The following is a 13,784-nucleotide window of genomic DNA, read 5'->3' as shown; positions in this document are numbered from 1 at the left end:
ATGATGTTATTGTTTATTATTTTAATTTTTTCCACTTAGTTTTTCCCAACTGCATATTTAACAGACAATTTTCATCTTTTTTTTATTATGTTAAGATCCTTTGTCTGGAAAGAGCTATCTTAAAGTTGCTTGCTTTGAAATATCTTCTGTTTGAAACCCACTTATTCAGATAGCTGCTTTCTGCAGTCATGTCAGGTCTTCATAAATGGGGAAAAAAATGCAAGCCACTGTGGACTAACTAAAAAGTTGCCAAATATGACTTAGATCAAAGAAAATGATTTCTTAGCCAGAGTGGATAGCTTGAAGTTTGAAAGAACTAACGTGCTGGGACTTTGCATTGCTCAAACCAAACTTCTGACCTTCTGAAACAGACACAGTGATTTGCACACAGTAGATTTTGCAGCAAAGATCATCTCTGTGGCCCTGGAAAAGGAAAGAAAACATTCCCTTCCCCTTGCTCTTCATGATACTATCTCTTGATTATCTTCCATGTCTGGGAAAGCAATTGTATTCTTGATTCTGAAGGGACATAATACAGATCAAGGCTTTCCTCCCTCCAGCAGCTGCAAAACCAAGATCAACACTAAGAATCAGGGATCACTCCCAGCAGACACTAAGATAGCCAGGTGCTCAAATACCTGTTACCTGCCTTTTCTGGGGAGCAGGAGGTGGGTGACAAGCACAGTCATATGTTGCTGTCTGCTAGCTCACAGTTGATGAATACTGGAGGAACCCAAGATACTTTTAAAACCAACAGAAAGCAAATCACATTCAGAATCTGGATGGCATAAAGCTACCTTGTGAGATGGTCTCATCTTTAGACACAGGATCATAGCATAATACAGGCTGGAAGGGACTGTGGGTCATCCAGTTCAACTCCCCTGCTCAGAGTGGGGCCAAGCAGCTCAGGGTGCTCAAGGCCTCATCCTGCCCAGTTCTGAGCATCCCCAAGGACAGGAGCTCCACAGCCTCTCTGGGTACCTGCCCCCATGTTTGACTTCCCTCAGCAGGAAAACATGTTTCCCAATATCAGAATATCTCACTTTCCAGCTTGTGCCTGTTGCCTCTCATTCTGTCAGTGGGCATTTCTGAGAGGATTCTGCCTCCATCTCTGCTAAGCCCTCCCACGAGATAGCGGAGGACAGCAAGGTCATCACTCCTTAGCTTTCCCTTCTTGACCCAGTCCTCAGCCTCTGCTCATACATAATGAAGAATTAAAGCTCGGACATCCCTGTACGCTCAAGCAAGACTGTAGCTTTGGATATGTTAAAGAAACAACAGAGTTTTGACCCTAGGATGCTTGAAACAAAGAGTGAACTCTCCCTTTCACACACACTGATCCTAACAGGAGTTAGGCAGATGGATCAAAAGGAGATTATACTAGCAACTGCAGCTGGGCATTACTCAGGTGTCGCAGTTAATCTGCAGCAGCAGCAAAAAATGATTGCTTATTCCCGCAGTCTACTTAAACAGGGCATCAGTAACACCAGGTCGCTGTGGTCGCTACTTGCCACTGCAACAACACTAAAGACGAAGGTGTGAAGATTAAGCCATTATTGACAGATAACGGCCCAGGCCATCTGAACAATTATACTGCAAATGCAAAGAACTCTTTAACTTAAAATGGCCCCGTAAAATGTTGTTTCTGAGAACCATTCTCTATTAATTCAATACTACATTGCACAGTTGAATATCATAATAAAAATAATTCAGCAGAAAAAATAACCCAGTTAATTAATTTTCAGTTTAATTAATTTAGCTCAATTTTGCATCATGCATTTGTTATTAATTATTCTTATCGTTCAAAAATATAAAAATCTTTGCTTTGGTGCCAGCAAGAACCTTCCCTTTGGCCCACGTCCCAGCGATGGGCAGGTAGCTTCTCCAGCAGGCAGGCCTAGGCCTGTTTCTTTCCTACAGCAGATTCCCCAGATTAATTCTACTTTGAGAATGTGTTGCTTAATACAACACCATTTATCTTAACAAACTCTTAGTTGATTCACAAAGGCTTTAGCTCTGGTCAAATTCTGAATGTTTGTGAGTAGCGTTAAAGGGTAGCTTGTTCAAATCGAGGTATGTATATACGTATATCTGGAAGAAAAGGTTTAAGAGTGAGCCTTCTGTTGTTATTTGACATATTATTAATCCTTCTGCTATCAGACCTAGCACTAAACCTTTGCATGGAAGTTTAGGTATACCCCTCTGATCACTGCCCAAGGCCTCCATCCACAATTCACCACAGGAACTAGGATGTCACTAGTCTGATCTTTCCCAGAGACAGCCTTTAAAATCCATTTTGAGGTATATTTAGCTGCCCTAGAAAGGTAGAGCTCCACCCACATAGTTTCTGCCCTTGAGAGGGGCAGCAGGCAATGATTGTCTGCCCAGTCAAGCACCAGCAACAGAGCAGTGCTGCATTTTCATGGTCAGTTAAGAAAGGCAGAAGCCAGAAATTCCAGCAAAAGAGAAATCTCCACATCCCTCTCCTCCCTCCCCATGTCCCCATCCCAAGATGAGCACCTCTAACCCCCGCTGCTCCTGGTGTCATTCAGGTGTCCGCGCAGCCAGCTGCATCAGGGAATTGATTCGGGCTAAAAGTAACTGATCCAGGTTAAAACCACCGTGCTTGGCACGCTTGCAGGGCACCAGCCGGCAGGATCACCCGGGGTCAGCACAGCTGCCCCGGTGCTTCCCGGGGCCACTCACATGCCAACGCGTCACTAAGTGAAGCAGACGTCTCTCCGATCTCTGACAGGCTGTATACTACTAAATACATGTCTCTATCTATAACTATGTATGCATACAACGGGAATCCTTACGTATGCATTACTACAGCAGACGTAATCAAAGCAGCACTCACATTATCTTCTTATCATCCAACAGATACTTTCAAAGAGGCACAGACACTGCTATGCCGCGTGTACCCTCATGGTTTAAAATATTCAGGTCCTCTCTGTAAAATTGGTTCTGCGCAGGCAACTACAGAGCAGGACATGGCTCTGATCACAGGACAGGTGCAATTCAGACAAATGCAGCGTGAACTTCCCCACTCTGCTACAATATTTCTCAGGAATTACGTGGAAAGACCATCACTTAGAATTAAGTGATTTAATTTCTGTTCATTTAGTCTTGATTCTCTGCCAAAGGGATCTATCGAGAAAGATGAACCCTGTCACTACCAACGGAGCTAAAAAACAAAATATGTAAGTTATCAGACAAGTTAATGGCAGTATTTGTGTATCACCATGAATCTGCATCTGATCAGTAATGCAAAGGTAAATGAAAAACTCTAAAATAAATGTGTTAACTGGAATTATAAAAGTCTAAAAGATTTTATCATCTTCATTTCTAAAGGAAAAAAATAAAAGGACATGATTTTGCTGGATTTAGATGAGAAGTACTATGCAATTAGATTTGCAGCAATGAGTTTTCTAGACTCTAAAATCTGCAAAATCCTTGCATAAAAAACTGATAACTCAATAGATCTATAAATGATCTGCAATTTGCCTCTCTTCAAGGCTACCCCTCTTTTTGAATGAAATAGCTTGCAGTGCTCTAGCTAAACTATTGTGAGGCCCTGGCTCATGGGAGGGTGCAATGTGTAAAGCAAACTGTTTTTGAACATCTGCTCTTGAAATCATTGTCTTTTGCCTTCCAGTCACAATTAAGAACCCTTTGCAGTTGTGGGGCTGCGAGTTCTTTCTCATCTCCAAGTCCATAAGGCTTATAACCAAAAAGAATTAATCAGTAGTTGAAAAGTATTTATTATATTAAAATGCTTTTTATCTAGAGGACTAGTTTGTGTATTAGTTTATGTATTCACATTGGTTGTATATATATTACACTCTCCTCATATTCCATTTAAGCAGTCTATAAAGTTTTCTAGTTTTGCATAAAATCCACGCTTGCTTTGCCTCTCAAAACATCTTACTGATCAATAGTAAAATGATACTATACCAAATCTTTTTATAAATAAAACATAGGAAAATTCAAGTCATACAAAAATTTAGTACTGAAAACAACAGCTTTTCTTCATAATAACCAACTCAAATACCCACTATTCTTATCTTAACTTCTACTGGTTTTATAGACTGATAGAATATTCGATAAAGTATTTTGACTATTGGCTGTCTATTAGTTTCAGGGAAAAGGCGAGAACTTAAATAGTTTGTCAAATTTGGGTATTAGCAACTTAACCAGTAGTCAGGATTTTATAATCAAAACATTTAGAGTGGGTACAACTTTGATTTTCATCTCATCAATCATGTTCAACAAACCACATAATAAGATTTTTTTTGCTGAACTCAAAAAAAACCATAGAGTTTCAAAATGCAATTGTTAAGCATTTTATTATGCACAGCATCCACTTATTGTTACTGAACGTCACAAAAAAAAAGAAAAAATGCAATAAAAGATAAGCAAATGGCAAGCAGCCAACAGAAACACTCTGGGTCATTACTCATACAATCTTTTTTTCTGGAAAAAAAAGGCAAAAGGACACAAATTGTTGCAGTTATTCCCAATCGCCTGTACAGCGCCTACTCCCATGAATGGTATTCTTGAGAACGCAGCAGGTACGTACTGCAGGAAGCCTGCTTCCAAGAGTATTGGGGAACCGGCCTCAACGGCAAAGCCAAATTGTTGCTTGTTAGTGAAAAGTCACATAGTATAAGTGAAAGAGATTTATTATTATGGGAAAGAGAGTTAATGGAGGCAAGACTACACTTCATATTTGATGCGTACAGTATGAACCCTTGATCTCTCTCGCTGGGACTGACAGTGGTGAGAAATTAAGCAAGCCAAGTGCACCCCTACTGTCCCCCCACCCCCAATTGGTTTTACTTTTAAAGCTTATTTCAACAACTGAAGGCTGGCTTTTAATGTCATTAGGGAGCAGTGCAAAGGCCAAAACTAAACTTTTCACTTTTATACTTGCCCTCAGCCATTAGGGACTACTCTACACAAGCTTACAATCAATCTCGTGCAAGTATGAGATTTTTCTACAGTTCGTAGCCATTAACTTACTTTGCATTTTTCCCACTTACAGTCGACTAAATGTTATGCATTTACCACTGTATTTCACCTACCTCCCCCCTCTATCATTAACACTTTACAGAACAGCACCAGCCCAATTGCTTGTTTGCTTTGCCGTTTGCTTTGCCTTTCAACAGAGAGGAAATCTTCACCCATCCCAGAAAAATGGAAACCAAATAGATACAGTAACTTGAGACTTAACCATCTCAACCCTCCTCACCCGTTTTCAGCGCTGCAATTATTCTACTGCTGCCCACAGTAATTATTGCCCAAAGACTTCGTCCAATTTATCATGGTTTTGTCCTCTGTGCTCCTCCTTTACCACTTACCACTGTCTGGATTAAAGGACCAGAACCCCTTAAGGTATGATTACCTCCCTGAATCAGCCAGTTGGGGTGATGGTGGCTTACACCTTTCTCCCTCATAAACACATACTCCACAGGCTGAGCTCATGGATTCCTCTTTCCTTGGCTCAAGGCCTGGAAATTTGAGTCTTTTCCAAAAGCCAGGCTTCCCACAGAGGGCAGAATTAACCTCAGACTACAGGTCAGAGCAGTCTGATTTCCCTGTATTTTTCAAAATATTGCTTTAAGCATATAAAGTTAATAAAAATTGCCTGGGTATAAATTGAGACCATTTGGTAGGTGTTTAATTCTGAAAGGTTTGTGGGTTTTTTTGGAACAACTCTAATGGGGATTATGCAATCTAACAATTTTCCCTCTTTCACTTACCTTTGCAACCTCTTTTCTACCGCAGATAAGCTCTAATTTAATATTTAATAGTAGTTTAGAATTAATTGAAATTTATTCAGAATGTCCCACATGACAAAAGAAACAGTTATAAGACTAGTAATACACATTTGCAGTGCTATTAGATTTGTAAAATCATATGCTTCAGCTTGTGTCTATATTAAACGCTAAAAATCACAACAAAATAAACAATGGCATCTATAGTGCATTTGAATATACACAAATCACTAACATCATGCCTCATGTCTCTTTTGGGACCCCATCCTCAAGAGATTAGCTGGAGACCATATTCACACCATCCTTTCCCTTCATAGTGTCCACTGACCATCCTGTTTCTTCGTGCTACACCTGTTTTCCCATTGTATTTCATGTGATTTAGCACCCAGCAGCCTAACTACTCAGTACTTTCTGCAAAACTACCTAATCAATTGTCTGCAATCAGAAGTGCTTTCATAGTTCAGCTATGCCAAATCAGTTAGTTACTATTTAGTAAAGAAGTTAGTACTTAACAGGAAAATTGCTCTAAATCCTTTAAACTTTTATAAACTAAAGGAGAACAAAGATGCCATGATCATTTCTATAGAAGAAAAAAAATGTATCCTTGATTTAAACTTCTAAAAAAGTAAACAGTAGGAACCTTAGCCTCAATTTATCCTTTTAATTCCTCTTCACTAATTGCTTCAAAACAGAATTCACATTGCATATTCAGGTAGAGAGAAACATAAGTAAAAGTTGCACAGAGATTGTCTAACTTCAGAATATTGAGCCAAAAAGGACAGCGTGTATATTGTACTTCTAAGAACTAGTTTAAAAGCAAAACATCTGTTTTAATGTTTGCCTAATTTCACAATATCTACAACAAAAAAAAAGCCCAAACTCTTCCATTTAAAGAAGTCAGTTTCTATAGAAAAATTCCACTTCATGTACAGACCAAATCACTCCCATCTCCAAACCAGTAATATAGACATATATAATTGCCCGACTAGGAGACAGGAAAATTATACAGACAAAAATCTGCATTTTTTGGCCTATGTTATCTAACAATACAGGACAACATTAAAATACAGTCAATTGAAAACGCTTACTGCAACTTTGATTTTAAACAGAACTAAAATAACTCACGAACTCCTTGCACAAAGTAAGAAGATTGCTTTACTGAGCTAATACCCTTACCTTTTGAAGTCTGCAAGCTTTTTTTCCCAATACATGATTAACCCATACTGTTCTGAAGAAGAACTCATGTGAACAAATGAAGGCTAAAATAATCTGACTTTTGCAAGTGTGCATATAGACTGCCCAGCATCTTATCAGTTACTGCTCAAGACCTACTCAAATGCATTGGTACAAAATGAAAAAAAGGTACCAACGCTTCTGTTCACAGAACTGTAAAAAAACAAAAACAAAACAAAAAAACAAAAACAAAGCAAGCCACCGTCCAGCAGATGGGGAGAAAAGAAGACTTCCTTTTCTCATCCACTCAGCCTTTGCAGGCTCTGATTGCCACGTTTAGCTCATACGTATTGGGCCTTCAGTTGAATCCCCAAGATTCATATTCAACTGAATAGGCAGGAAGGTGGCTTAGAAAAGTACAGCATATAAACAGACTAACTTTCTTGGGGAAAAGTGTAAGAAAAGAGATTGGACAGAAGACACATTACCATTGTAAGCTCAGTAATATAATCAAAAGGGTGGCGGACAGTGTGGAAAAAGAGCAAACACTGAAGAAAATGAAGGAGAAAGTATGCTGAGATATGATATGGAAGAGACCACACAGAGTGTAGGAAAAAGGAAAAAAAAATCCTGTTAATGTCTATTGCCTTTTTTGACTAGAGCTCTTTTGAGTCAAGAACTGCATTTTATTATATAGTGCACAGCCCCTGGCGTAATGGCAAGCAGCCTGACTGTACGTTTCCAGAGTACACAGCAGAAACGGCAAACAGCAGCGAGAGACTGATGGAGCAAGTCAACCTGTCAAACTGGTTTTAAGAAATACACAGTTTGTTCAGGAACTAGATGTACTGGTGAACAGACTATACTGAATAATATAATTTTATCTCTATTGAATAACATAATGCATTCTAGGTCTCTCCAGGTAGCACCCAAAAGAAAAAGAAAATTCCTTATACCTTGGATCAATGAAGCAGCCCTAGGCTGCAACACAGAGTTTCAAAAAGTGATGGTCAGATATGTGCTACTACAGTAAGAATTCTTAATAAAAGCTGGTCAACCATGCTACCAAAAACCAAAATGTACTGAAAAGAACACACAGCCATTACTGTTATAAATTATAAAGGGTATTACAAAGGGTGCAGTATTTTTGGTGAAAATACAGCCAATTTTCATGCTAGCAGTATTGGTTTAGGTTCACCTGAATAGATGCTATGTCCCTTTTTCAAATCCTGACCACCACAGTCTCAGCCTTTATAATATAAAGCTGAAGAACAGATGCCCAAAATCATCAGTCCACTGGGTAACAGGGACATAACGCTGGGGACACCCTTGATATGGAAGAAAAATTCATTAAGCAGCTACTCTGGGAATCTTAGATTCCAAAAACTAGACAGATAATCATAGGCATACACACCATACTTAAGCTACTCTGGCCCACATATACCCAAATACTCAACGTAACAGCTACAAATACTTTTGGAATAATATTATCTATATTTATATTGTGGCTAGAGAGATTTTTTAATATATAGTGTTTTAATACTATAAATACTAAACTGAAATAGTTAATGTATAGGGGTTTTTTTTGTTTTTTTTGTTTTTTTGTTTTTTTTTTTAATAGCTTTTTTACTCTCAAACATACATTAAAGCCCTTGGCACCAAATTTTCAGAAAAGTTTTTTGGAAATATTACAGGACTGTTAAGGATGTACCATATTTAGGCTAATTGGGTATTTTTATAACCTTCTTTAGATGACAAAAAAAGTCCAAAGAACAAAGAGAAGTAAAATGCAGAAGCAAAAAACATCAAGTCAAATGAACCATGAAAGATGATTTAAAAATGCAGAACTCTAATTGGCAGAAGTAAAAATATAGAACTAACGAGATTTAAAAAGGCAGTAAAAAATTCTGACCTTTATTTAGCCCACAGTGTGGAAGGAACTAAACTCTCCTTGTACTTCTTTTCATAAGTCTACAGTAGCGGATGTATTTCTGAATGTCATATCTTTCCTTTCTTAACACTTAGAATGGAACTATACCAGCTCTATGCATGGTCAGGAGTGTTCTAGAAAAACCTCATTAAAATTACATTTGTTGCAGTTGGCTTCTCGACATTCCTTTAAGGTAGTCACTACCAGAGTTCTCCACAAGGTCAAGTCATGGACATCCCAAATCATCCTTAGAAATGACAGTCATCTGCCATATACTCAGAAGTACTCAGTGTATAGCTCTGCACACAGACACACACACACGCACTGAGATATTTAATATTGAATTATAAAACTTACTTTAGCACTTCTGCACATTGTTTCCGGTCTTGTAGATCCTGGGAGGTATCTTTCCCAATGTTGTTTAAGATGGTGTCATCTTTACTTACAGAATCCTCTTTTATTCTAGCTGTAGAGCAGACAGACTCTTCAGTTTTCAGATTCTTCAGATGTTTATCTTCCACAATGGTATTTCTGTTCTGTAAATCCTTTTCACATCTGCTGGGTACATCTTGGAAGGTAGATGGTTTAGATTCTACCAAAGAAGATTTTGAGGCAATATTAAATAAGCTTCCAAGAAACTGAAAAAAACCTTCTCTGGGTTGCTTGTCTTTATCTGCTGTTTTGGTTCCAGGTGTCAAACTAGGAAGACTATTAGCTTTTTTTAAGTCCTCATGGATTTCAGAATTGCTAAGTTCTTCTGTGGAATGGTGGTTCTCCTCATTTTGACAAACCTAAAATAAATACAAGTAGATAAAAAACATGAGTCTCATTTTCATATGTTCCTGAACTCCTTAATTTGCTCCTATGTACTGCATTCCTTTCTGCAGATCTGTAGTTTAAATGAACATTTATTAGAGTTTTGATCAAACTCCTGTACTCTCTTCTTGAGAGAAACTTCTGTACTCGCTTTGAGATGAGAATCTGCCTTTATGTATCAAAAACGTCCCTATTCTACAAAAAAAAAAAAAAAAAAAAAAAAAGGCTAGAAGATTTGCTGAGCAGCTGCTATGGAAGTTAAGCACTGTGGGACAGGAGAACAACAATCACTTCAGCTTGTAGGAAAAAAAAAAGTGGAAGCAAGGAGCAATATTTCACTCAATGGTATTACAAGCAAGCACAGGGTTTCTCTTTCTTATTTAACACAAGCACACATTCAGTATTATTTACTCACAAGTATGTTCAGCCACAAGGAGATTAGGACACCAGGCCTAAACCAGAACTTAATTAAAAAAAAAAAAACAAAAAACTCCAGTCACTTTCAACAGTTCTTTCTTGAAAGATCACACAAGGGAAATAGTACACTGACATGTAAGCACATCGGCAGTCGATTCATTTATTGTACCTGCAACTTTCAACTTTTCTTACTGCTTGGAATTAGTTATCGCTCGCCTGCAAGGACACTCTCTGGTCCTACTGCGTGCTGAGCGAGTAGAAGGAATTTCACAAACTGACAGACAGACTTAGACTCTTATTCTTTCAGGTTATACTCTGGGACTAGTTCAGGCATACTGTAAAGTATTTCAGACTCTAAAAGCCTAGATTCACAGAACTAATCTACACACGCTTGCAAGATGAATACAGTTTACAGCTTGCAAAATGTACAAATATGCTGTAGCAAGACACAAATAGAACATGCGCCCTTCAAAAAAAAAAAGAAAAAGAAAAAAAGAAAGAAAAAGAAAAAAAGAAAGAAAAAGACATCAAGAAAAGAATTTGGCTAAAAAAACTAAATCCACATAACAAAGATTAGTCTCTTCCACAGTCCCTATCAACACAACGTTGCCCCCTTGGCCAGCTTTCCTTCAACTCCACAGATAATTGCACAGCTATTTTTACATCCAACTGCAAAGTTTGCCACAGAGTCGAAGTCCTACACGTTAGTTCCCCTCTACCCAAAACCTTCTGAACTCTGTATCAACTGTTAGCCCACTGTGAAAACAACTAATTCTAATGCAGGGCTTCACCTCTTTTAAACCACCTTTTCACTTCTTCCTTCAACTCATCTAAGCATCTACTCACACAGGTAAAGCAAGCTCTAGTCCCCATCAGTTTATACCCTTGAATTTCCCTGTCTGCAGCTTCTCTTACAGATCCATGAGCTACTGCCCAAGCTCATGCTACTTCTGCCAAACCCACCTGCTCAAAAAGATGATGCAATTTCACTGTCCAGCTTCACAAAGACCATATATTAATATATATGTGTATATATATATATATATATATATATATATATATATATTTGCTTCACACTCTGCAAATGCTTTTTCTCCCCTGAGCCAAATTTTCTGGAGACCTTCCCCCTGCCCAAAGTTTTCTACATTCTCACCCTTCATTTTAGGTGCCATATGCATAGTGGCCTAGGCTATCATTATATTACTATACTTGTCATTTTGGTTCCTGTTTCAAAACAATTTATTAAAATAGAATAAAATTAGCCCACATTTTCTTAGATGAAATCAATTCTGCTCAACAGAAGTGGTAAGGGAGAACATGAATAAAAGGTCCTGCAAAAATTGTGGTTGTGTCAATATCTTTGGGTAAGAGTAATTTTAAGTGTAACTGTTGCAAACTGGATAATGCCTATGCATCCTATCCAAGCACCAAGTTGCTACTTTCATTAGCTCATTAATCCTATCTCAAATTGAAGATATATTTGTTTCAAGCAACAAATAAGCCTACTGCACATTTTATGTTAACACTCTATACAAGGGTCATGCTAACGATGAAAAGAGCGTGTTGACGCACACCTTTCATATTTTGGGGGAACACAATTTTCTTAAAAATATGCAAACAATATTTAGCAATATTGGGACAGAAGTCTTTAGTCTTCAAGCAATATTTTGTCATCTTTTTCATACAAAGAGTAGATGCAACTGCTTGATATTAAGTGATTAGATTGGTAGCATGCTTTTCTTCCTCAGCTGTGTTGAAAATGGAATTGTTTGTGTTAGGATAGAAATGGAATGACACTAATTTCTGCTTCAGTAATCCATATAACCTGTACTACTTTTCTTCACATAAAGTGCTTAACTTTAACCACGTTAAACATCTAGTGTACTTCTGAAGGTGTTCCAAGCCCTTTCTTCACCCCACCTGCAACAAATCCTACCTGTTTCCCCATGTACTGCACTAATGAATTGCAGAGGTATCACAAATGGATGCAGTGATCCTTGTAGTATTCAGGGATTCATCATTTTACAATCTACTGTAACCCAACCTATCCCTGGAAACGAAGCAGTAGCCAGTGCAGCTTAAGGGAATATTCTAGCGCTGGTATCTTTAGCATTAGACAAATTATCCAAGTAGCATGCAAACCTGGGATGAATGTCTTGAACAATTAAGTTCATCTTGTAGAAACTAAGTCCTTTACATAAAGAAATATAAAATAGAAACAAGAATAAAATTTAATTCCTGAAGTTTGATAATGTATGAATGACATACTTCACAACTTCAGAAAGTTCTACTGTCATAGTTTCCTCCCTTGATTAATATCTCATCATTGTTTAATACCGGTTTTTGATTCAACTTTAAGGGAGGAAGGGTAGTTCTCCCTTGTTCTGTGGTCAATATCATTTACATAAATTGTCAGCTTTAGATTTCAAAGAACATTTCAGTGCAGGAAAGTACATAGCTTTCTGCAAATATAATATTCTGCAAATATAGCTATTCTAGATGATGGACATTTATATTAATTACTATAAGCTACATTAATTACTACAATACCCAGGAATCCAACAGCTAAATGCATTAACTGCAAAAAAAAGTATTATGTTTAGTATAACAATTTAATATCATCTCATCTTCATTCCTCCATTTCTTTTTTTTTTTTTTTTTTTTTTTAATAAGAGATTCATATTCTGTAACTAGTGCTTTCTTTTTTTTTCTTTTCTTTTTTAACTTCTTATTAGAACTGGAACTTCAATCACAGTTAATCTCTACATGTGATATTCTTCCATAGCAGTTCTGAGATAGAAAGCCTGTAAAGACAGTGTTATTTACAAGCATAATTCATGTCCTGCATGAAAAGCTGTTTTGTAGTCTCTGTTTCCAGAAACACCAATCTATTTAGTCTTTCCTTTCTCTTTAATCTCCCTTTCCATACTTAACTTTTGGTAAATCAAAAGAACAGCAAGTTTTAATATGAAAGGATCCTTCCATAGCTTTAACCATAATGCCTTGCATAAAAAAAACCCTGAAGAACATTTACACTATGCTTTCTTTCAGATACATGTAGCTATTAAATCCCAACACAGAAGCTATGCAAAACCTTCTTTCCTCCCTTTAATATAATCAATCCTACTTTTCATATAGATTTTATCCACTGCTCCACTTTGTTTTTGCTACAGAAGACAGCCTCAGCTATTGGTGCTTCATCATTTGTACAAAAATGTCCCAACCCCCAGTTCAAAGCATTCTTTAGGCATTATAGAAACCACCACCAACAAAAAAATCCTGTTCTTGCTCCAGATGTTAAGGTATGTATTTTAAGAAAATGACATATTCAAATAAATGAGACTAAAGCACATGATCCAGTAACAACCCAGTAAGCCTTTAACAGAGCAGGAGCCTTCAAGCACAAGCATCTGAAAAACGTAGCAGTCTAAAGGTAATGCAACAAGGCGGTATCAAGATAGCTTGCACTTACTATTTCCCATGCTTCTCTCCGAGACTGTCTCTGAGGAAAGGCACCAGCAAATGCTTTGGAAAAAATGAAAGAGAGCAGGGTGTAGGTGTTTGTAAAGGGCGTATGTGTTTGGAAAAAGGAAAGGGAGCAGGGCGTTTGTGTATGGTAAAGTGATTCCTTCCTCAGCGTATCCCACTGTTTCCAACAGCCAGGGCTT

The 13,784-nt window shown here is 37.7% G+C and overlaps 1 protein-coding gene across 1 annotated transcript in view; it reads right to left on the bottom strand.

The window, feature by feature from the left end:
• The window catches only part of CRYBG3 (crystallin beta-gamma domain containing 3), a 94,102-nt gene that overhangs the window by 56,199 nt on the left and 24,119 nt on the right, over positions 1–13,784 (bottom strand). Inside the window, exon 3 of the mRNA XM_062574267.1 lies at positions 9,241–9,674. Within this exon, the coding sequence (XP_062430251.1) occupies positions 9,241–9,674 (434 nt within the window). The remainder of the gene's footprint in view (positions 1–9,240; positions 9,675–13,784) is intronic.

This window comes from Rhea pennata, chromosome 1 (genome assembly GCF_028389875.1).
Source record: "Rhea pennata isolate bPtePen1 chromosome 1, bPtePen1.pri, whole genome shotgun sequence".
Lineage (NCBI taxonomy): Eukaryota > Metazoa > Chordata > Aves > Rheiformes > Rheidae > Rhea > Rhea pennata.
This window is presented reverse-complemented; position numbering and strand designations above follow the sequence as displayed.